The 26,524-nt window shown below is 44.0% G+C and overlaps 1 protein-coding gene across 1 annotated transcript; it reads left to right on the top strand.

The window, feature by feature from the left end:
• Nucleotides 1–26,524, top strand: LOC124545831 (odorant receptor Or2-like). Its single transcript, XM_047124788.1, has 5 exons — nucleotides 1–773; nucleotides 6,517–6,616; nucleotides 8,085–8,186; nucleotides 20,035–20,190; nucleotides 26,450–26,524. The coding sequence occupies exons 1-5, from the start codon at nucleotides 1–3 to the stop codon at nucleotides 26,522–26,524; spliced, it is 1,206 nt and encodes a 401-aa protein (XP_046980744.1).

Here is a 26,524-nt window from a genome sequence, read left to right on the forward strand (position 1 = left end):
ATGGAAAAGCCACTATCCTGGTCAGCGAGCGGACGATCCGTCCTGAAGCTGAACATCCGCCAACTATGCCTTTGTGGGGCGTGGCCCCTCTGGCGATCCCCGCTGTTCAATGTGTACACCCTGTTCGCTTTCGCCCTGGGCGTGTGGCACACCACAGAGAGCGCGCTGTCGTGCTACTTCAGCTGGGGCGACATGGAGCAGTCGACTATGGTGCTCATGGCCACCTTCAACATCGGCGGCAGCACCGTCAAGCTGGCCCTCTTCGTGCTGCACAGGCAGCAGTACAACTCCCTAGTGCGGCACGCAGACGTTTTGATGATTGAGGGTGCGCCCTGCTCCAAACAGGCAGCGCTGCCGGAGCTCGTGCTGGCGGCGCAGAGGCGGGCGGCCCGTCTCACCCTGGCCATGCTGATGCTCATGGCGTCGCAGTACGTCACTTGGTTCCCCATGCCACTCGTCGTCAACAGGGCCGAGCACCGCCTGCCCTTGGCGCAGCACCAATGGGACGACAACAGACACTTCTACGCGCTCTCGTTCGCCCTCCAGTGCATGGCGGCCGCCTGGACGACGCAGTTCAGCCTGGGGGTCGACTGCCTCTTCGTGACGGTCATGATGCTGGTTACCGCGCAGCTGGAGGCCCTGGCGTCGCGCATCCAGGGCGTCAGAATCGAGCAGGGGGTCTCCTCTTGCGCAGCGCAGACGACGAAAAAGGTTTCGGACAAAATGTACGAAGAACTGTGCCTTTGCGTCGAAGTTCATCACAAGCTTCTCAGGTACGTTATCTAGGATTAACATGGGCAGCCAGTGGCCGAGCGGTTCTAGGTTCTTCAGTCTGGAACCGCGCGACCGCTACGGTCGAATGTTCGAATCCTGCCTCGGGCATGGATGTGTGTGATGTCCTTAGGTTAGTTAGGTTTAAGTAGTTCAAAGTGTAGGGGACTGATGACCTCAGATGCTAAGTCCCATAGTGCTCAGAGCCATTATTTTTTCATTCGTGGCTAAATCTTCTACCGGTACTATCACCTCTCTACATCCTACAATCCCCCTCCTACCTATCAAGTTTCATACTTTGCGGGACTAGCATGCCTGCAATTAAAAATATTGCAGAAAAATTACCAGAGCATAGCAGAGTGTTTGGAAAATGGATTTTGACATTGCTAGTCATGCAAGGCGTGTTGGAGAACTTATGTACGGTTTGAAAGATAGCAGAAATGTATTGCCTTGAAGGCAGGCGTCTTCGGTCGGGCTTTTGTAGCACAGTCGGTTACAGTAATCGCTCCCTACATTTGAAATTTCTGTGATCCAGTCCGGATCCTCACTCGCAGTTAAAAATTTTACCTAAAGACTGGAATATCGCTCATCTAATACCAACACTCAAAGAGGGAAGTAGGAGTAATCCGCTGAACTACAAGCCCATACCATTAACGTCGATTTGCAGTTGGGTTTTGGAACATACACTGTGTTCGAACATTATGAACTACCTCGAAGAAAACGGTTTATTGACATATAGTCAGCAAGGATTCAGAAAATATTGTTCTTGTGAAACACACCTAGCTCTTTATACTAATGAAGTAATGAGGGCCATCGACAGGGGATGTCAAATTGATCCATATTTTCAGATTTCCAGAAGGCTTTCGACACCGCTCCTTCCAAGCGTCTTCTGAACAAACAGTGTGCCTATGGAATATCGCCGCAGTTGTGCGACTGGATTCGCGATTTCCTGTCAGAAAGGTCACAGTTCGTAATAATAGACGGGATGTCATCGAGTAAAACTGAAATAAAATCCGGCGTTCCCGAAGGAAGTGTTATATGCCCTCTATTGTTACTGTCCTATTTGTATATTAACGACATAGGAGGAGATCTCAGTAGCCGCCTTGGGTTCCATATTTTCAGATTTCCAGAAGGCTTTCGACACCGCTCCTTCCAAGCGTCTTCTGAACAAACAGTGTGCCTATGGAATATCGCCGCAGTTGTGCGACTGGATTCGCGATTTCCTGTCAGAAAGGTCACAGTTCGTAATAATAGACGGGATGTCATCGAGTAAAACTGAAATAAAATCCGGCGTTCCCGAAGGAAGTGTTATATGCCCTCTATTGTTACTGTCCTATTTGTATATTAACGACATAGGAGGAGATCTCAGTAGCCGCCTTGGGTTGTTTGCAGATGATTCTATAATTTACCATCTTGTAAAGTCATCAGATGACCAGAACTAATTGGAAAATGATTTAGATAAGATATCTGTAGGGTGCGAAAAGTGGCAATTGACCCTCAATAACTGAAAGTGTGAAGTTATTCACTGAAAGACATCCGCTAAATTTCGATTACGCGATAAGTCACACAAATCTGAAGGCTGTAAATAAATACTTAGGTTTTACAATTTCAAATAACCAAAACTGGAAAGATCACATAGAATATCTTGTGGGTAGAGGAAGCCAAAAACTGCGATTCATTGGCAGAACATTTAGGTGGAACAAGTCTACTAAAGAGACTGCTTACACCACGCTTGTCCGCCCTATTCTGGAGCATTGCTGTGCGGTGTGGGATCCGCATCAGGTGGGACTGACGGATGTCATCGAAAAAGTTCAAAGAAGGGCAGCTCGTTTTGTATCATCACGAAATAGGGGAGATAGTGCCACAGACATGATACGTCAAATGGAGTGGCAATCATCAAAACAAAGGCGTTTTTCGTTGCGACGGGACCCACTCATGAAATTTCAATTACCAGTTTTCTCCTCCGACTGCAAAAACATTATGTTGACACCCACCTACATAGGGAGAAATTATCATCACGATAAAATAAGAGAAATCAGGGCTCATACAGAAAAATGTAAGTGCTCGTTTTTCCTCTTCGTGCTTCGAGAGTGGAACCGTAGCGAGACAGCTTGAAGGTGGTTGATTGAACCCTCTGCCAGGCACTTTATTGTGAATAGCAGAGATGTAGTGGACAATTATTTACTTTCACTTTAAATGAAAACTCTTTTTCAGTGCCTGAATATTCATCGACATATTTACAGCCAATGCAACGTGACGCATTTGTTGCGGTGAGCGAGTTCCGAATCTAGTTTTTTGGTTTTTTTGGTTTGTTAATTAGTCTAATCGCAGATTCTTTAACTTGGCGATGTATTCCACAGAGGATGCCACGATAGAGTGGTCCTCATTTTTTCGAACTTCTTGTTTCTTCATGCATATTCCATAGTTGTTTTCCTTCTGCTTTAATGAGGAGTGTAACACAAATTTTGTTGAAATTCTAGACGATGATCCCATGCCGCAATGCCCGTGAAGTGGCGTCATGTCACAACGTGTTGCTTAATATTGCTTGACTGTTATCATACTGCAGGTTCCAATGGTTCAAATGGCTCTGACCACTATGCGACTTAACATCTGAAGTCATCAGTCCCCTAGAACTTAGAACTACTTAAACCTAACTAACCTAAGGACATTACACACATCCCATGCCCAAGGCAGGATTCGAACCTGCGACCGTAGCAGCCGCGCGGTTCCGGACTGAAGCGCCTAGAACCGCTTCGCCACCGCAGCCAGCTATCATACTGCAGAATGAAATTTACACTTTGCAGCAGTAACTAGCGTTGATATGAAAACTTCCTCCCAGATTGAAACTGTGTATCGGACCGTGACCCGAACTCAGGACCTTTGAATTTCGCAAGCAAGTGCTTTACCGACTGACCTACCCAAGCATGACTCAAGACCCGTCCTCACAGCTTTACTTCCACCATCTCCTTCCTTCAAAATTTCACAGAAGCTCTCCTGCGAAACTTGTTGATGTAGCACTCCTGGAGAAAAAACTGACATGTCACTTTAAGACTCTTCGTAGCCCATTTCAATCCCACAGGAAACGAACGTTATTTATGAGAGCTATATCTATGCTTAGCGTCTTCAACTTGTCCAAATTCTTGACTGAAATGAACTCAGCTCCCCTATGCAGAGCGAAAATTTCATTCTGGAAACATCCCCAAGACTATGGCTAAGCAATGTGTCCGAAGTATGGCAGTATCCTTTCTTCCAGGAGAGCCAGTCGTGCAAGTTTCGAAGGAGAACTTCTGCGAAACTTGGATGATAGGAGATGAGGTACTGACGGAAAAAAGGTTTTGAGGACAGAACGCGAGTCGGTAGAGCACTTAGCGAAGAATGACAAAGGTTCTGACTTCAGGCTTCACTGCGGTACGTAATGTCAGCGCACACTTCCCTGCAGAGTGGAAATATCATTCTGAAGTTTTACAGTAGTGGAGCACACACATAAGCAGTAATAAACAACTCGTAGTGAGTTGACACAACTTCTCGGCGACTGCGCCATGCATGCCTTGTCTTCAGTTTCAACAAAAGAAATTTTCTTAAATTCTACTTAAAACAAAAGGAAACAACTGTGGGGTGTGCGTGAAGAAACACGAAGTTCTAAAAAGTACAGTTCACCCTAACGACACAAGAGTGGATCACGTGGGGGCGCAATCACAAAGATACATGTTTTAGGAGAAGTTGGACTCTGTTAATTATGATTTGTACAAGTGAATAAGAAGAGCTTAGGATATTCGAGATGAACATACGCCCAAAAGGGTTACTTACAGATTACTTCGGATAGACTGCGCAAGTCTCAACACATATTCTATTTTGATCCTGCATCTCTCTTCCGTATTACGTTATTTCTCCATGTATGGCGAGAGTTTGCGTCTTAGCTCCAAGTGCAAGTGAGAGTGATTGGCATCTTTCCCTTCGCTTTCCTTCAGGCATCACATTTTTCTTGATATCTGACTTAAAGATGCTGCCAGACAGTGAAAACAGTTTCCAAATACGAACTTAAACCATCTCTGCTTCACAACCCCTTCTAATCCCCAAATGAAATTCTTATTAGACAAGTGTATGTAACGAGTAATAGGAACAATCGTCACTAGTTAGTTTATATAGACCAGATATATGAATAGATCCGTATCTCTCTTACCAAGAGTTCCACTGTTACTCAATGTAATAGCGCGCACGCGCGCGTGTGTGTGTCTGTGTCTGTGTGTGTGTGTGTGTGTGTGTGTGTGTGTTTGGGCTTACAGGCGCTCAACGTAGGGGTCATCAGCGCTCTGACGCACATTAAAAGAAACTAATGTAGACAGACTTAGCGAAACCTAAGCATACACACAAAGGAAGAAGGAAAATGCTGTAGAAGAAAGTAAAACGTAAAGAAAGTGAAAACGGAGCTTCAGGAATGCCACAGGAAATTGTCATTGGCTGGCCACTTACATAAAATATGGGCGAGCGTGTCACCCTGTGAACAAATTAAGACTCCACTCCCTAAAATGTTGGTAAAAACATTGGACAAGTCACATACCTTTAAAACTTTAACCACATTCGTGTGGGTACTTCCTAAAAGAGATGGGAGATCCTCCGGCAGGTCAACCGCGGCCCGCTGGACAGAAAATAAAACGCAATCCAATAAAACGTGGCGCACAGTGACCTGGACGCCACAAGCACCACACATTGGCGGTCCCTCTCGCCGAAGCAGGAAGCCATGCGTCATAGGGCTGTGGCCTATTCGAAGCCGAGTGAGGGGAACCTCGTCCCGTCTACGGGGTTGGAAGGAAGTGCACCACACACGCGTTGTGGGCTTGACTAAACGGAGCTTATTGTCAGTCAATTCCAGCCACTCATCTTCCCACCGACACAACAGCGAGGTGAGTGCGTGCAGGGGGATGGCACACTGAAATACTTGCTGATCGAGGCACGCCCTTTCGTTCCCAGCAATGCCTACGTGCCCCGGAACCCAGCAAAAAGCCACCACCTTCCCCAGTGGTTGGAGGAGGGCACCTTGGATGGTCTGGACTGTGTGATCTACTGGATACAAAGGTCGCAATGAATGAAGGGCACTTAGGGAGTCGGAACAGACAAAACATTTAGGACGGGAAGAACGTCTCATCTGCTCCAGTGCCCGTAAGGTTGCAGACAATTCTGCATCAAAGACAATAAACGCCTGAGGCAGTCGGACCTTGAGGACACGATCCGGAAAAACAACAAAGCAACCAACGGAATCCCTCTGTTTCGACCCATCCGTAAAAACAGCTACACTGTCGTGGTGCGCAGATAAAATGGCAGAAAATTTTGCATTAAAAACGGTGGCAGGAGTGCAATTTCTCTTGTTCCGCAGCAAATCTTAAATCACTCTGGGCCTCTCCAGTATCCTGGGTGGCAGGCGGTTAAAACCCTGGCAGCGGCAGCAGCAAGGCAGAAATGAGTTAAATATTTGTATAAATCCATACTGTCCCCTTCCGCTGAGTGCTGTTCTTTCTCTGTAATATTGAAGTACTGAGACTGAGTACGACTATGTCTGACGGTGTTTCTATGTGTTAAACAATGCACACACATTTTGGATAGCTACAACATTTTCATCACAGACTTGCAACACTATCCCTGACGAAACTGATATTGTCAGAATGGTTTTCAATTCCTTTCTGTCCCGATAATCCCCAGTGAGAAGTTTATTTATCTGATGACATCGTTGAAACTTTTCTCCTGTTCCAGCTTCGTCAAGCAACTGGAGGGTACAATGAGTCCCATTGTGACTACGCAGTTCGCCATCAGTGTCCTCGTCGCGTGCGTGTCGCTGTTTCCCGCAACATATGTAAGGCATGTATTTAACCATAGCTGAATAAAGTTACAGGATTGTTCGTGACTATAGTTTGATCACAGTTTGATATATCTGTGTATGGTAAACATCGTATGCAGTACATTTAGCTATTTCCTTTTTTACACTTGCGGAAAATAGTTTATTTTATACTAGCAAAGATTGTAGAACAGCAGAAAAAAGTTACATGCAGTACTTCATCGTTTAATTACCTGAAAGATTAAAACTCCATTTTTAAACCACAGTCCTGCTGAGTATCTGTTCTAATTTATTGCGGTAGATTGAAGGAACCACTTTTCCAGTGATAGGATTTGATATACCGCATCAGTAATACTGAGTGATTAAAAATAATTAACAGATTCCAGTTGTTTATTTCAGACAAAGAATGAAAGATAGAAACGCATTGGGCACGTCACTGGCTAGAGGAATGTTCAAAGTCCTATGCTCGCACGGGCATTACACCGTTCACTCAACATCAGCACTATACATTCCTTGATAAATCTTGAAACCATTTTCCATTTCATTTCACATTCGGCAGTTCAACAGTTAGTCCGAAAAGTACCTTGTCTTATGGTCTCCGGGACGCAATAGCTATAATAACTAGTAAGGCTTCATATTGAGGTGTCTTTCAAGAACATCCCAAAGAGTTCATCGTCAAGGTTCCAGTCCAACACATCTGACCACCATAACGAAGGATCATCGTATTGTGCACTAAGCACATTGTAACTCTTTTCACATCAGCACGAGCCATCCGAGAGCGAGTAATGGACTCCCCGCAATACTCTATGTCATCCTGCTCCATAGGTGTGAGATTAGCAGCAGTCAGACTAGAGAATTGCCACCCTGTACATCGGCTGCTGTTAACACCACAATACAAACGGCTGTGTTTGGGGTGGTGACGAGACAGGGAAGAAGGAACTGCTGATTAATGGCGTCGCACTCTGTTTAGCGATGATTCGTTATTCTCCAGTAACCTGGTTGACCATAGTCGGCGAGTATGGTGGCTACCTGGTGAAAAGTTGCGTGCTGAAAATATTTTGTAGAAGCACAGCGGTGATACTCCAGTCGTCATGGTGTGGGAAAGCCATCGGATATGGATTCAGGTCAAGGCTGGTATTGATTGAAGGAGTTCTAACGGCACAACGCTTCGTTTCTGCGTTGAGCTTTTGGTGATTCTCGGCAAAGCGTGATGTTGTGTCCTGATCGCGAGATAAGCAAACAAAAGCACTCTGGCGGGCAATTGGATGCTTTATCTTCCCAGAATCTCTAACTGAGGTGGAAGGTGCACAGCTTAAGGTTTAGAACAGCTCTCAAGTTTGCTAGGATTTTCTATCACAGCACTCACGCTCACGCAAGGAAACAGATGTGGAAGCAACAGCGCTTTACAATTATGTCGGAAAGATTGGATATGCTTCTCGAACCGTTGCTGGAAGCGTGTGAGTACTTTGTACCTTTCTTGTTGTAGGGCACAAACTTCACTGCTGTGTTCCTGTGTGCTGGATTTCTTCCCGTGCCTCTCGGACAGCTTTATCTTTACTGTTGGGCGGCTCACAACGTAACACAGCAGGTAGGCCTCCATAGAAAATAAGAAACATATACCTGTCTATAAAGATATAATGTCGTGTGCGTCATCAATATCTGGGTGAACAGATCTTATCGGTATACGTCCAAACTACTGCTTGGTAAATATGCGTATCGTTGTCTTTTCTCATTATATTCTTGTCATATGTAGGATCATACAAAAAGGACTGTTGTTACCAGGATTATATGGGCTTCCTAACATTCGTGAGAAAGCAATACCACCTTGTCCCGTCCACAGCAACAATGATGGCCAAACATGCAGTCTTGCCAAATACCTATCTATTACTAAATGTGAATACCACATTCAAAACTTGATGGACTTCGTACAACGGCTGAGCCATTTCAAACTTCACACACTGCCAGTCATGTCATCTTTCATATAGCTCTCTTCTTCTTACTCAAGACGATAGGAGAGACTATAAAGTTCATTGGCGAGAAATTCGTCGAAGAGACGATGGACCAATTGAAACACGTCTTTCGTATATCTATTTTCTCTCTCGTGAGCACTGCTGTAAATGAATCTATGCAGTAGTCAATAGACGTTCCGTCATCGCTACCTTTGTGTGGAGCACTTGAAAGAGGAAGCCTTAAAATCAACCTCGTGGAAGCCAACTCCCATCTTTCGTTATGCACACAATACGTTTCCGATTTAGTCGGAAGTGAAATACAGATCATATTTTCTATAACATCTACACAGCCCGAAAAAGAAGGTGAAGTTATCCTGATTTGTTTCGACCGACCATGTCTGACCATCACAAGGAAGAATCGCCAAATTGTACACTATGCACACAATAATCCTTTCACATCAACCCCACCCATCCGAGAACAAGTAATGGACAAAGTGGAACAATCTGTCACACTGCACCATTTGTCGGGGAATAGCGTCAGCTGGACTAGAGAATTATCGTCCCATGCTGCCGTTAACGACACAGCGCAAACGGCTGCGCTTGGGGTGGTCCTGTAACCGGGAAGCATGGACTGCTGATGAAGGTCGTCGCACTGTATTCAGTATTGAAACGCTGTGCCGAAGTACCCAGATAACCATCGACCTGGGGAGACGACCCATGTTCCGGAGAGGCACAATGGCTGTATGATTTCAGGTCACGGCTGGTAGAGATTGAGAGATCTCTGACGACATAAAGGAACGTCACGAACATCTTGTGTCACGAATATCTTGTGTCAGTGTTCGTTGACACGTAGCACGTGTCTCTATGAACTTTCTGCGTGACAATCAGATGCTCCCGTTGCCAGCAGGATCCCAAGATCTGCCCTCGGCAGATCATATGTGGGACCATCTCTGACGTCAGATTCGTCCTACTGCCGATATTCATGAAACGAATAAGCATTTGCAACAGGTGCCGTCGAGCTTGCCTTAGGATCAGTATTCAGTGATTATATGGAAACCTTCCCAATCGAATCAGTGTATAAATCCACACGAGAGGGGATTGCAGTTTCATACTAATGAGTGAACTCATACAGTTTAGTTCTCTGTTAATTTGACCCGATTTTGTATTCGGTAAAATAATATCACATATCCTCTAAATCAGTGAGAACCCACTTTATTTCGCCCTTCTTCTCTGAGTGCTTTAATTTTCTGTGACCCAGTGTAAATTCAGTACGTCCCAACATTTCACTGTGCAAATAGAGACGCAAGAAGAAAGACCTGGGACTCTGTGTTTGCCGTCACCACCATCGAGCACAGAGAATCGGTAGCTTCAGGACACGGTACACGGGACACGTACCTAGTCAAAAATGATAAAAGCAGTATGGACAACGTTTCTCCAAGAGACGTCAAGCGATGAGAAGCCAGTACACAACTCGTGTTCATTTGACTGATTTAAATACCGCGAAGCTGAGGCACAAGGAACTGCATATATACCCATAGAAATACCATCCCTGAAGCTACTGAATCAGTAATAAATTCAGTGTATAGAGATATAGCACGTCCAGATCTTCTGAAGGAATATCTCACAGGAAACACTCGAAATGTAAATGAGTTCTTCAACAATGTTGAATGAACCAGGGTTCCAAAAGACGACTTTGTGAACCTTGTAACGCACCTACAACAAATGAAACCTATGTTCGTCTATGAAAATGGACTCGATAAGCAACCTGAGCTCCAGTAATGGGAATCTAACCAGCATAACACAGCGTGTGTGTTGCAAGAGTGTCAGTTTCAGTGTTATTTAAGCCATCAACAGATCGTTACATGAAACACTTAAAACTAACTTTTGGATTAGCTATCTGACTGCGTATTTAAATAAGAAATTACAACTGATGCAGAATTTCATCAATGTAACGCAGAGTTCTGACACACTCCTTACAACCTGGAAGTACTGAAGATTGGGTCAGTGATGCTGTGATCAGCTTCAGTGACGTAAATGCAGAAAGGATAAATGTTCTGAAGCAATTTGAATTTAAGCCTGACAATAATATACAAAGAGTCATACAAAAACTGGCTAGACAGAAAGTCTCCAAAGCTGAAAATATCGTAAAAAATACAACAGAAGCAACCAGATCCCTCAGACGGGGAAAGAGACTGCATTCGGTCGATCCTCAAAAACATTAAGATAAAAAACATGTAGTTTTTTAGATTGTCTCTACATTCAACAGTGAGTTTTTATTTACTTCAAATTTCAAGTGCGATTTCTAAAAATCAACTTTTTTTGCAAATTTTTTCAGTTTCTCAGAAGCTACTGAGCTAAACTTAAGAAATTTTCACCGCTTATTGATAGGGGTATTATGTTTACCTGGTTCTACAACGATGCAGATAGCACTAATAGTTTGATCATAAAAATATTTTTAAAAATTACACAAATTCTCAAAACCTTCATTAAAAATCCATATCTTGATTCCTAATACAGTTAGATACTAGACAGTAGGTCAGCGAATATTTAAGATAAGGCAAAGTTTTATTTTATTACCTCGAATAATTTCTGAGAAAATGGGATATACATACACTACTGGTCATTAAAATTGCTACACCAAGAAGAAATGCAGATGATAAACGGGTATTCATTGGACATATATATTATACTAGAACTGACATGTGATTATATTTTCACGCAATTTGGGTGCATAGATCCTGAGAAATCAGTACCCAGAACACCCACCTCTGGCCTTAATAACTGCTTTGAAAAGCCTGGGCATTGACTCAGACAGAGCTTGGATGGCGTGCACAGGTACAGCTGCCCATGCAGCTTCAACATGATACCACAGTTCAATGAAGAGTAGTGACTGGCGTATTGTGACGAGCCAGTTGCTCAGCCACCATTGACCACACGTTTTCAGTTGGTGAGAGATATGGAGAATGTGCTGGCCAGGGCAGCAGTCGAACATTTCCTGTATCCAGAACGGCCCGTACAGAATCTGCAACATGCGGTCGTGCATTATCCTGCTGGAATGTAGGGTGTCCCAGGGATCGAATGAAGGGTAGAGGCATCTGAAATGTAACGTCCACTGTTCAAAGTGCCGTCAATGCGAACAAGAGGTGACCGAGACGTGTAACCATTGGCACCCCATATCATCACGCCGGGTGATACACCAGTATGGCGATGACGAATACACGCTTCCAATGTGCGTTCACCGCGATGTAGCCAATCACGGATGCGACCATCATGATGCTGTAGCCGGCCGCGGTGGTCTAGCGGTTCTAGGCGCGCAGTCCGGAACCGCGTGACTGCTACGGTCGCAGGTTCGAATCCTGCCTCGGGCATGGATGTGTGTGATGTCCTTAGGTTAGTTAGGTTTAATTAGTTCTAAGTTCTAGGGGAATGATGACCACAGGTGTTAAGTCCCATAGTGCTCAGAGCCATGATACTGTAAACAGAACCTGGATTCATCCGAAAAAATGACGTTTTGCCATTCGTGCACCCAGGTTCGTCATTGAGCACACCATCGCAGGCACTCCTGTCTGTGATGCAGCATCAAGGGTACCCGCAACCACGGTCTCCGAGCTGATACTCCATGCTGCTGCAAACGTCGTCGAACTGTTCGTGCAGATGGTTGTTGTCTTGCAAACGTCCCCATCTGTTGACTCAGGGATCGAGACGTGGCTGCTCGATCCGTTACAGCCATGCGGATAAGATGCCTGTCATCTCGACTGCTAGAGATACGAGGCCGTTGCGATCCAGCACGGCGTTCCGTATTACCCTCCTGAACTCACCAATCCCATATTCTGCTAATAGTCATTGGATTTCGACCAACGCAAACAGCACTGTCGCGACACGATAAACCCTAAACGTGACAGGCTACAATCCGATCTTTATCAAAGTCGGAAACGTGATGGTACGCATTTCTCCTCCTTACACGAGGCATCACGACAACGTTTCACCAGGCAACGCCGGTCACCTGCTGTTTGTGTATGAGAAATCGATTGGAAACTTTTCTCATGTCAGCAGGTTGTAGGTGTCGCCACCGGCGCCAACCTTGTGTGAATGCTCTGAAAAGCTAATCATTTGCATATCACAGTATCTTCTTCCTGTCGGTTAAATTTCGCGTCTGTAGCACGCCATCTTCGTAGCAATTTTAATGGCCAGTAGTGTATATTACATTCATCATAGCCAGATAGAACATCGATGCTCCCCTTACGAGTACTGCCCTCCGTGACGTTAAAGGATACCTGGTATTATTGTGGGCACGTGATATAGTAAGAAAGGCATCACTGGAAACTGTCTAAAGGCGTCCATCCCGCGTTCTTTGGCCAGCGATTGTTTGACGGTTTGTGTGACATTTCCCAAAGACGAGTGGTTGGCACTGTCAAGGTTTCGCCCTCCCTTGCGCTGGTGGACAGTGAAGCTTCGACAGTGTTAACCACTCGTGCTGACGAAACGTCAGAAAAATGGTCAAACAATCGTTGGTCAACGATCATGAGACAGGAGTCAACAGGCAGTTTTCAACAAGTGACCACGACAGCCTCCACAGATTTATACAACCATGGGAAGCAGCTGAAGTACGATGAAAGCTAGAGTGGGAGACAAGATATTGGACATCGACGCCCCAAGACGGAATGTGGAGGTCAGAGACTTGCCCGCTCTGTAAAACTGGATCGTCAGCTATATGTGACTTATACGACGACAGAGTACAAAAGTGGTGCAGACACGAGTGCTTCCGGGGACGTCGTTCAAGGCATGTTGTTGAACATTGGGATCGTCAGCAATTCGCCCCCTGGGGTTTCGATCTTTACTCGGCGACATGTTCAATTGCGACTGTAGTGGACGCGGTGTCGTGGAGACTGCACCATGGATCAAGAAAACGTGTCGCCTGGTAACATGAATCACATTTCTCGTTGAATTACGTCGATGGTCGCGTCCAGCTTCACCGCCATCTAGACGAACGGCTGATTGAAAAGTGCACCGCGCCACGAACGCAGGCTATTAGGGGCAATATTGTGCTATGGTGGATATTTCACTGGGCTTCCATGCGATCTGTGAAAGTAACCGGAAGAACCGTGACAGCTGTGGACTACGTGAACGTTATTGTAAGACCTTCTGCAACCATTCATGCATTTTCCCGACTGCATTGCCAAGTGTGACGTAATCATGAGAAAATATAGAAAAACAGCCGTGGAATATTGGAAGTCTAAATTCCAAAGTGGAGCCAGGAAATTTAAAAAGAAGAGGGGAAATACTCAGTGTATGTTTAACAGGCAACAGGGAAATCAAATGGAAAGAAAATAAGGTTTTCCAATCAGACGTGTAGGGTAACATGAACAGCAGCAAAAAATGTTATTAATTAAGAATACCAAGAAAGGGAAGGAGTGAGTTCCTGTGAACACTTCCATGATGAGATTATTGTCATCAGAATTACCAGTGAACAAGAGGAACGTCAATGCTTCGGGCATACAAGCCCACGTCACAACCAGAAGATGAACAGACCGAGAGAATGGATGAGGGTACTGATCTGCAGATGAAAATCTAACAATCACTATAAAATGGGACTCTATAGTTGAGATATAAGTACAAGACTGTGTTACGGGAGAAAACTAGGTCGGTTGCTGCAGGTTTCTTTATGTCCACTCCCTGAACTTTAATTCCTACTGCAATTTTTTTCTGTGTTTTCCTTTACAGCTTGTTCAGTATGAAACTTCCTGGCAGATTAAAACTGTGTGCCCGACCGAGACTCGAACTCGGGACCTTTGCCTTTCGCGGGCAAGTGCTCTACCATCAGAGCTACCGGTGCACGACTCACGCCCGCTACTCACAGCTTTACTTCTGCCAGTATCTCGTCTCCAACCTTCCAAACTTTACAGAAGCTCTCCTGCGAACCTTGCAGAACTAGCACTCCTGAAAGAAAGGATACTGCGGAGACATGGCTTAGCCACAGCCTGGGGGATGTTTCCAGAATGCGATTTTCACTCTGCAGCGGAGTGTGCGCTGATATGAAAGCTGTGAGGACGGGGCGTGAGTCGTGCTTGGGTAGCTCAGTTGGTAGGGCACTTGCCGGCGAAAGGCAAAGGTCCCGAGTTCGAGTCTCGATCGGGCACGCAGTTTTAATCTGCCAGGAAGTTTCATATCAGCACACACTCCGCTGCAGAGTGAAAATCTCATTCTGCTTGTTCAATGTACAGCCTGAATTAGATAGGGAATCGGCTATAGCCCTGTGTCATTCCCTTGTCTACCACTGTTCCCTCTAATATCCGTTAACTCTTAAAACTGTCATCTGGTTTCCGTACAAGTTATAAATAGCCTTTCGCTCTCTGTATTTTACCTCTCCTACTTTCAGAATTTCGAAGAGAGTGCTTTTGTCAATACTGTCAAACGCTTCCTCCAACTCTACAAACTGTACAAATATAGGTTTTCCTTTCCTTCACCTATCTTTTAAGGTAAGTCGATACGTAAGTATTACCTGATATGTTACTAAATTTCTCCAGAAAGCAAACTGATCTTCCCCAAGGTCGGCTTTTACCAGATTTTCCATTCTTCTGCAAAGAATTAGTGTTTTGCAACTTATGACTTATTAAACTGTTAGTTCCATAATATTCATACCTCTTGGCACCGGCTTTCTTTGAAATTGGAATTATCATATTCTTTGTTAAAGCAAAGGGTATTTCGCCTGTTTCATATATCTTGATCACGAGATGGAAGAGTTTTGTCATCGCTGGCTCTCTCAACGCTATCAGTAGCTATAACCGAATGTCGTCTACTCCCGGGGCCTTGTTTCGACTTAGGTCTTTCAGCGCTCTGTCAAATTCTTCTCACAGTGACATGTATTCCATCTTGTTTTCATCTACCCCCCTTCCATTTCCATAAACTGTGCTCATGGACATCTCTCTTGTATAGGCGCTCTATATACCGCATACACTTTTCAGCTTTCCCTTTTTTGCTTAGGAATTGTCTTCCTTCTGAGATTTCCATATTCGTACAGCTGCATTTCTTTTCTCTACAGGTCTCTTTAATTTTCCTGTAGAGAGTATCTATCACCCCATAGGGTCACCTGCTTCTAATTCGTGACATTCGTCCTCTAGCCATTCCTGTCTAGACATTTTGCTCTTCCCGTCAATATAATTTTTTAGGCGTATGTATTCCCTTTCGTCTGCTTCATTTGCTTCATTTTCACCATTCATCAATTTCTTATGCTATCCGAGGATTTCTACTACGCTTTGTCTTTTTACCTGTTTGTACCTCTGCTGCCTTCACTATTTCGTCTCTTAAAGATACCCATTTGTACTCTAGTGTATTGCTCTCCCCTATTCTAGTGAACCGCTGCCTGATGCTCCCACAGCCTCCCGTTCTTTCTACTTATTCATGGCCCGTCGCTTTAATTTTTCACCTTTTTGCATATTTCATATTCAATAAGTTAGAGTCAGTGTCCACATCTGCCGCTTTAAATGTCTTACAATTTAAAATCTGGTACGAGATCTGTGTCTTAAAATTATATATTGAGTCTCTAACCTTCCTGTGTTTCCACCTCTCTTCCACGTATAAACCTTTTGTCACGATTCTTGAACCAAGTGTTATCGATGATTAAATTATGTTCGGTGAAAAATTCTACCAGGCGACTTACTCCTCACTTCCTTTCCCCCAGTCCACATTCACCTAATATGTCTCCCTCACTTCCTTTTCCTGCTGTCGAATTCCAATTCCCTGTCACAATTAAATTTTCGTCTCGCTTAACTATCTGAGCAATTTCTTTTATCCTTTCATACATTTCTTCAGTTTCTTCATGAGCTGTGGGTCGGGCGCTGTGGCCGAGTGGTCCTAGGCGCTTCAATCCCGAATCTCGCTGCTGCTAGTGTCGCAGGTTGGAATCCTGCCTCAGGCGTGGGTGTGTGTGTGATGTCCTTAGATAGTTAGGTTTAGGCAGTTCTAAGTCTATGGGACTGATGACGTCAGATGTTAAGTCCCATAGTGCTTAGAGCCATTTGAACCATGATCTGAGGAGTTTAGTTGGTATATAAACTTGTACTACTGTGGTACGTGTGGACTTTGTGTCTACCTTTGCTAGGATAATTCACTGTGTTGTTGGTGGAAGGTTGGTTGGTTGGTTGGTTGGTTGTTTTGAGGAAGGAGACCAGACAGCAAGGTCATCGGTCTCATCGGATTAGGGAAGGACGGGGAAGGAAGTCGGCCGTGCCCTTTCAAAGGAACCATCCCGGTATTTGCCTGGAGCGATTTAGGGAAATCACGGAAAACCTAAATCAGGATGGCCGGACGTGGGATTGAACCGTCGTCCTCCCGAATGCGAGTCCAGTGTCTAACCACTGCGCCACCTCGCTCGGTTGGTAGAAGGTTACCCGCTTTTCTATTATCTTATCTACTACTAAACTCTCTCCTCCATTAACCTATTTTGTTTGTATTTATAACCCTTTATTCACCTTATCGGAAGTCTTGTTCTTCCTGTCACCGAACTTCACTAATTTCCACTATATCTAATAACAACCTACCCATTACCCTTTTTCAGTTTCCTAACCTACCTACCCGATTAAGAACTCTGCGTACTCTGATCCGTAGAAAGCTAGTTTTGCTTCTCGTAATGCCCACATCCTCCTTAGTAGCTTCCGCCGGGAGATCCGAATGGGGGACTATCTTACCTCCAATATATTTAACCCAAGAGGATTCCATCATCGTTTAACCATACAGTAGACCTGCATGCCCTCGGTAACAGTGCTGGCTGTAGCTTACCCTTGCTTTCAACCGTCTGGAGTAACAATTCAGCAAAAGTGTTTTGGTTTACGTTACAAGGTTACATCTGTCAATCATTCGGACACTTGTTCCTATTGAAAAGGCCGGTGAACCTCTTCGGAACCACACATTGGTCTGACCGCTCAGCAGATTTCCCTTCTCTGTAGTTGTACTTACGGTACGGCTATTTGTATCGCTGAAGCACGCAACCCACCACACCAACAGAAAATTCGATTTTCGTGGGCTGGGGAATCTGGCGTACATAAAGCTGAAAAATTTCATAAAATAAGGCACATTCTGCACAATAACTTATGTGTTTTCCGGACTATTTTAGGTATGTTGTCTATTATTAACACACAAGAAAATATTTCTATGTCAGTTAGACTTACTAATTCAGAATAATACTGTAAAAGAAAGTAATATCTGTCATCTAAACCGATGGGACTTCTCATAACATACAGGGTGATTGTCATTAAAGCTAAACTTTCAAAACGCTGTGGAAATAACACCACTGTTCAGAATGACGTCAAATTGCAATGGAATATTACCGGAGAAGGGGAAGAATGTATGGCAGAAGAAGAAAAATAGTGTGAAAATTGATCAATAGATGGTGCTATATGTGTTAGAGTACGTAGTTGAAAACACCTATTAGGCGCGCGACCCACTGAAGTTGGTATAAACAAGCCGGGTACAGGGCTTTTCCTCCTTTCACGCCAGCAACGTTCGCCATGACTGCCTCAATGCAGGATCGCGCTCTGCTTGTAAAGCTGTATTACAAGAATGATGACTGTGCACACGTCGCTCTGCAGAACTTTCGGACACTGAAGGGTTTGGAAAAAGGCGTTGGTCAGATGACTGTCGTGGGTCTGGATAAAATTATTCGGAAATTCGAAAGGACGTGTTCTTTTGGTGTGCAACCTGGCAGAGCGAGGAAACGAATTGATTCGACGTCAGTCGAAGCAGTGGCCACAGCAATGCCGGTGGAGACGAGTGGTGGTGTGGAAACGTGCGGTGCACGGAGAATTGCCAGAAATTGGACATACCTGTCAGCACGGTGCGTAAAATCCTACCTAACATCCTTCTTTGCTATCAGTTAAACATTACCCGTGTGCACCAATTGCTTTAGAATTTCTTGCTCGCATAGAAGTTGATAGTGATTGGTTGCGGAAGTTTTTGTGGACAGATGAAGCCCACTTGCGTCTGACAGGATACGTCAGTACACAGAATTGTCGAATATGGGCAACGGAAAGTCCACACGGAAATGGTTCAAATGGCTCTAAGCACTATGGGGCTTAATAACTGTGATCATCAGTCCCCTATACATAGAATTACTTAAATGTAACTAATCTAAGGACATCACACAAATCCATGCCCGAGGCAGGATTCGAACCTGCGACCGTAGCAACAGCGCGGTTCCGGACTGTAGGCCTAGAACGGTTCCGTCACAGCGGCCGGCCACAAGTAAATCAACCAGTACCACTTCATCCTGAAAAGGTCACTGAGTGGTGCGGGTTTACGCGCCATTTATCATAGGACCCAATTTTCGAAGACACGTTCTTTAGATCCTATTACCTGTACCATCAGTAGTACGCGCTATGAGTGCCTTTTGCGCAACCACGTCATTCTAGGTCTCCAACAGCGTGGATGTGTGGATGTTATCATTTTTATGCAAGATGGCGTACCTCCGCACATTGCAAATCCAGTTAAGCAGCTGCTGAAGCGCCATTTCGGAAATGCTAGAATCATCAGCCGCCATTTCCCTACAGCCCTGCCTTCCCGATCACCGGATCTTAATCCGTGTGACTTCTGGCTGTGGGACTATCTGAAAGATGTTGTGTTCAGTCTTCCGACTGAAAACTCAGTTGCTATGAAGGAACGCATTGCGCAACACATTCTGAATGTGACCGCGGAAACACTTCGATCAGTTGAGGAACATGGTGTTTCTCGAAACTTGTTGCAGAAAACGGTGGACGTGTTTTGCGCCAGTCACACGGAAATTAATAATCCAATTTGATTCTGATTGATGCTTTTCATGGTTTTTTTCGCCTCAGGACAATTAAAAACCGATTTTTCCCATCCGATGTGATTTGACATTGCCAAGGTGAATGGGCTTACGTAACTAACAGTATCACACCTGTATACCCATGCACACTGAGTAGTACTGTAGTAACGTTATACATATACCTTAGGCCTTGTTGTACGATTCATTTGTCATTTGTAGTCGACCACGATTAAATTATGATGCTTACAGCGGCATCTATTGCTACAGTTTGTAACTATTTATTTTTATTCTGTCATACGTTTTCCCCATTCTCCGATAATACTCCGTTGCAATTTGACGTCATTATGACCAGTAGTGTTGTTTCTACAGCGGTCTGAAAGTTTAATTACAATCACCCTATATATATATATATATATATATATATATATATATATATATATATATATATGAAGAAGCTGGTTCTTTAAATCCAGTCTTCAAACTATCGATCTCAGATCTGCAGATCTTTTTGAAACATATCTTAATATAATAAAGCCAAATTGGCATCAGAGAGAGGTGTACCTCATGTACTGAAATTGAACACCTTAGGACAAGTTGATGATCATAGAGTGTAATTAAATAAACGTAATAGATACTTGCTTGGATCGCTGCTTTTATCCTCACAGCATATGTATATATGAAGCACGTACAGTTAATAGTACTGCCCACAGGCGGAAGCGGTGTCTTCAGCGGCCTACAACTGTTCGTGGGTGGGGGCCAGCGAGCGTTTCAAGCGCGCATTGAGGATCCTCATCAGCCGGGCCCAGAAGCCGCTGGTTCTGACTGCTGGGCACCTCTACCCCATCAACAGGGCTGCCTTTGTCTCGGTGAGTGTCTAGCATTAAACTCCAGTAAGTAGCAGCAGCAGCCCCATTATTATCATGTTGGCACACATTTTACTTCTCAAGCTTCAGTTTCCCTTTAATGTTTGTACGGCTGGTTACATTACTGAATTTTTTAATAACCTCATTATTGGAAAGAATTTAAGATATAACTATATTCACAAGATCTAATAACTTTAGTGATATCACTATGCGATGAAATACACTGTGCTACGTGAAATCTGATTGTACACATCTCGTGATTTTTTTCTGTTTTTTCTACTGTGTATTTCACACTATTTTATCTTTTGTTAAGAACTGTGGTCTGAAACATGTCATTGCGATGCGTATTTTGCTTCTATAAAGTCGGAGAGTGTACTACTGCTAGCAAAAGTAAATACAGAAGCAACAAAAAGCTCATCACAAGTCTCTTGTTGTTGTTGTTACTGTTTTGTTTGGGTTTCAGTCCGAAGACTGGTTCAATGCAGCTCTCCATGCTGCTCTATCCTATGCAAACCTCTTCACCTCCGAATAACTGCGGCAACATACATGTTTATGAATCTCCTTACTGTACTCATCTCTTGGTTGTCCTTAATAATGTTTACTCCCACACATCCCACATGTACAATTTTTTCCAAATGTTCAAATGTGTGTGAATTCCTAAGGGACCCAACTGCTGACGCCATCGGTCCCTAGTCTTACAGATGACTTAATCTAACTAAACTAACTTATGCTAAGAACAACACACACACCCGTGCCCGAGGGAGGACTCGAATCTCCGGCGAGAGGGGCCGCGCAGTCCGTGACAGGGCGCCTCAAACCGTGCGGCCACTCAGCGCGGCCAGTACTAAATTGGTGAACCTTTGATGTCTCAGGATTTGGCCTATCAACCAATCCTTTCAATTAGTCAGACTGTACTATAAATTTCTTGCCTATCCAATTCTGTTCAGTACCTCCTCATTAGTTACGTCATCTACTCATCTAACCTTTAGCATTCCTCTGTAGCACCACATTTCGAAAGCTTCTATTCTCTTTTTGTCTAACCTCTTTATCACGCATTTCACTTCCATGCATTCCTAACTTCAAATATCTTCAGAGAAGGCTACCTAACGCTTATATCTGCATTCGATGTTATAGAATTTCCCTTCTTCAGAAATGCTTTCCTTGCCATTACGAGTCTACATTTTATATCGTCACTACTTCGGCCATAATCAGTTCTTTTAACGTCCAAGCAGAACAACTCATCTACTTTTTGAAGTGTCTCGTTTCCTACTCTAACTCCTTCAGTATCACCTACTTGAAGTCGGCTGCATTCCATTATCCCTGTTTTACTTTCATTAATGTTCATCTTAAACTCTTCATTTAAGTCGCTGTCCGTTTCGTTCAAATGCACTTCCTAGTCCTTGGCTGTCTCTGACAGAATTACACTGTCATCGGCAAACCTTAAAATATCTGTTTCGTCTCCCTGAATGTAAATTCCTACTATAAATGGTTCGTTCGTTTGCTTTACTACTTACTCTGTGCATGAAGTGAATAAAATTTGTAATAAGTTACAACCCTGTCTCACTCCATTCTTAAGCACTGCTTCCCTTTCGTGCCCTTAGACTCTTACCACTAGCGTCTGGTTTCTGAATAAGTTGAAAATGCCCTCTTTCCTTCAGAACTTCAAGGAGAGTATTCCAGTCAACATTGTGAGAAGCTTTCTCTAAGTCTACAAACGCTGCATGTCTAACCAGTACATTGATTTAATCTCATCACATCACGTACAAAAACAGTTCATCTGAATGCATATACCATACATGAATCAGTTTCTGACATGAATATGAGTCTCTAAATTCGAAGGAAGTACCAGCTGTGGCTGTATTTCACACGTTTGCTCTAGTAAATTCCAGAAGTTTCAACTTGTGAATGCCGTAGTAGTCCTAAATATCTCCATACTATGAAAATACTAGATAGTACGTGGGTATAGTAAGACCATAATGAACGACTTTTAATTAGTAAAGGTCAAGATCAAGTGTGCTTTTCTCTAGACTGCAACCAACAAAGCTTACCTTTCCTCGATACCACAATCCTGGGCTTTCACATCAATCGGAGGGCATAAGGGAAAAATATCTCTGTGTGTCACAGGAATACTGTATTTTTAGTGTCAAAATGCCACCAGTTTTGAAGTCGTCCTGTTTCAGATGTGTTCCATACATACCGCACAAAGTGGTCACTGGGATGTAGGCAGCAGTCACATACGAATATGCTTTTAATTTCAGTGAGATACGAAGATGACGAAACATTACGAAAGATAAAATTGCGAAAGACAATTGTTTCAAAATGCTAATTCTAATCATGAAATAATATGAAAGTTGAGATTTTCTTTCAAGATGTTCAGTAGAGCCGGAGTTGACCAACAGAAAGTTCTCTAATTCAGTGTTCACAACATTATCTAAATGACGGTTAATACGCTCTGCAACGGTTTTGCATTCATGTGTACCCGTTTATTTGACTCCTTTCTATGCTAATGTTAATTCCTGAACTCTTTCTAGATTTTCCTTTTGGCTTTGATCCTAGTGTTACATTTATACTATTGACTATTTTTTTCAGAAAAGAGAAAATTGGAGTAACAGCCAAAAAAAAAAAAAAAATTGATGGATATATGCGTTGGGGCGTTGTAGGCAAAACAGAACGTTTTTTAAAGAGGTTTCTGAAGGATACTGTTGAGTTAACACAACATGTAACTCTTACACGACTCTTCTGTATTCCGAGAATAATATACTTATAAGCAGCGTTTTTCCAGAAGATGACTGCATAACCCATTACTGAGTGGAAAGGAGAAGAAAAACTAGTTTCTTCCTTTTTAAATCACATTTAAGAGTAATCGTTTGTAGTATGTTGCTGAACAAAGGCGCTTCACTAATTCTAGACATTGGTCTCCCAATTAAGACTGTAAATCCTCTATAGTTCCAAAATGTAACACCATCTACGTCTTCTAGATTTGCTTTCGAAGTCTGTTTCTGTAGACTGTAGAGTTCTTTGTGATCTGCTCACCTCTCTTTACCGAATCATTATCCAATATTTTATTTTTCGATGGTCTGTAAAATATTCCCCCTATACTGCTCCAACAGAACTTCTCTGGTTCAAATTTCTATAAACTGTGGAAGTAAGTGGAGGTAAGAATGAGCCAGTTTGCCGTAGTAGAAGTAACAAAGGAATAATTCTACCATCTGTAGCTAGATTATTCAGTTTCACCGCCCCTAGAGAACCCATATTGACACATGCGTTCTCCTGATGATTTCGTTCTCTTTACAACTCACCTATTTTTTCATCCTAGAAAAATCCTTTGTATTGGGCAGTTGTTTGTTTCCCTCTCCACATTGCAAGGGGTAATCATTTCAGAAAGTACTGGACGTAAAGTTTTCTTCCTAAACAAGAGCCTTTTTTCTCAGAATCGCCATCTTCCATCCAGTGTGATTATTGTTACACGTCATTCATGAAAACGAGAGTAATTATTTCTGACGCTATCTATACATGGCGGAGAATTTTTTGGCATTCTGCTAGTGGTGTTTCAATCTGGTACAAAGCAGTCTCACACCTAAGCTCTTTATGGAAAATGTACTGTACCCCTACTTACGATTTTCCATATCTCAGTCTTCTTAAAATACGGAAATCGCAGAATTAATTATACATGCATAACGTTAATCATCAGCTTCAGAAATTCTGTTAGAAAATATCTGTCGTTAATACAGTTTAAATACTACCTTTGTCAATTATATTTACAAGCGAAGTGACAATCTTGTCACAGCCCAATATCCTGTAGTCAAAAGTAGCATATTTTTACATATAGATATCTTATTGTTTATTTTTTGTATCATGATTTAATAAAACAAGACTGTAAGTTCCTCCCCAGTGTAGCTCTTCTGATTCCATCTTCCATATAGTTTTCGGACACCTGTTTCCTGCTCTATCACCTAGAAGCCTCTCCATCATCTTCTTACGCCATCTGCCCTCACCCTAACGGTTTACGTGGCCATTAGGTCTCAGTCGCTTTGTTTCAATCGTATCCATTAAAGTGGTGTCCTGGTTCAAGTTCTCACATGTGTCTTTATTTGTAATCCCATCCCGTAGTGCCAACCAACAGTAAAACCACCGAAACCAAACCTCCAGTGTGAATAAGTTCCTTTATATTTTTTCAGGTATTTCCTACGTTTCTGTCGCGTACGTTGCTATGTTTTCTACAGTAGTTTTAAACACCCCAATCTTCGTCCTTTATGATATATTTGTGTGCAACAAAATTCTATTTAACTGTTTGATTTTCCGGTCTTAACAATATGTGCATCCTATAGAAACGTGCAGTAAGAGTAATAATGGAACTTTGGAATAATAATACAAACATCTTCTTCAAGGACACTGGCATTTTACTGTAGCATGTACTACGTTGAGGTTTAACGGTATTTTCAGCCAGTATTAAAAGTCTCTGTCACGCAGACACATCACATAACTGTGTTTTATAATTTTATGTCTTGTCCGTTCTCTAAAATAGTCTAACACTTCCTAACTAAAGCATTCAATTAAAAACTGTGTGCTAAATAACAGTTTCTTCAAGGCATCAGTGTTTTTTTTCTGACCTCAGTTATGAAATGAATACCGCGAAATAGAACTGACTGCAATTATAGTACACTCCTGGAAATGGAAAGTAGAACACATTGACACCGGTGTGTCAGACCCACCATACTTGCTCCGGGCACTGCGAGAGGGCTGTACAAGCAATGATCACACGCACGGCACAGCGGACACACCAGGAACCGCGGTGTTGGCCGTCGAATGGCGCTAGCTGCGCAGCATTTGTGCACCGCCGCCGTCAGTGTCAGCCAGTTTGCCGTGGCATACGGAGCTCCATCGCAGTCTTTAACACTGGTAGCATGCCGCGACAGCGTGGACGTGAACCGTATGTGCAGCTGACGGACTTTGAGCGAGGGCGTATAGTGGGCATGCGGGAGGCGGGTGGACGTACCGCCGAATTACTCAACACGTGGGGCGTGAGGTCTCCACAGTACATCGATGTTGTCGCCAGTGGTCGGCGGAAGGTGCACGTGCCCGTCGACCTGGGACCGGACCGCAGCGACGCACGGATGCACGCCAAGACCGTAGGATCCTACGCAGTGCCGTAGGGGACCGCACCGCCACTTCCCAGCAAATTAGGGACACTGTTGCTCCCAGGGTATCGGCGAGGACCATTCGCAACCGTCTCCATGAAGCTGGGCTACGGTCCCGCACACCGTTAGGCCGTCTTCCACTCACGCCCCAACATCGTGCAGCCCGCCTCCGGTGGTGTCGCGACAGGCGTGAATGGAGGGACGAATGGAGACGTGTCGTCTTCAGCGATGAGAGTCGCTTCTGCCTTGGTGCCAATGATGGTCGTATGCGTGTTTGGCGCCGTGCAGGTGAGCGCCACAATCAGGACTGCATACGACCGAGGCACACAGGGCCAACACCCGGCATCATGGTGTGGGGAGCGATCTCCTACACTGGCCGTACACCACTAGTGATCGTCGAGGGGACACTGAATAGTGCACGGTACATCCAAACCGTCATCGAACCCATCGTTCTACCATTCCTAGACCGGCAAGGGAACTTGCTGTTCCAACAGGGCAATGCACGTCCGCATGTATCCCGTGCCACCCAACGTGCTCTAGAAGGTGTAAGTCAACTACCCTGGCCAGCAAGATCTCCGGATCTGTCCCCCATTGAGCATGTTTGGGACTGGATGAAGAGTCGTCTCACGCGGTCTGCACGTCCAGCACGAACGCTGGTCCAACTGAGGCGCCAGGTGGAAATGGCATGGCAAGCCGTTCCACAGGACTACATCCAGCATCTCTACGATCGTCTCCATGGGAGAATAGCAGCCTGCATTGCTGCGAAAGGTGGATATACACTGTACTAGTGCCGACATTGTGCATGCTTTGTTGCCTGTGTCTATGTGCCTGTGGTTCTGTCAGTGTGATCATGTGATGTATCTGACCCCAGGAATGTGTCAATAAAGTTTCCCCTTCCTGGGACAATGAATTCACGGTGTTCGTATTTCAATTTCCAGGAGTGTAGTTCAGTCTCTTTCATTCTGTCTTTGTGCTTAGTAACTAATATTAATGTACATTAGCCGTCATAATATGTGAATGAGAGCTGTGTAAATGAGAGACATAGAACTAAGGAAGTGTAACGTTGAAACAGCATTATGTTATAACGTTCACTGTACTTATGTAATTCTCCGTCTGTGTTGCAGTTGCTGAATGCATCGTACTCATACTACGCACTTTTGGGACAAATTAATAGTCGCTCGACCGAGACAACACACTGA

The sequence above is a fragment of the Schistocerca americana genome, chromosome 8, assembly GCF_021461395.2.
Source record: "Schistocerca americana isolate TAMUIC-IGC-003095 chromosome 8, iqSchAmer2.1, whole genome shotgun sequence".
NCBI lineage: Eukaryota > Metazoa > Arthropoda > Insecta > Orthoptera > Acrididae > Schistocerca > Schistocerca americana.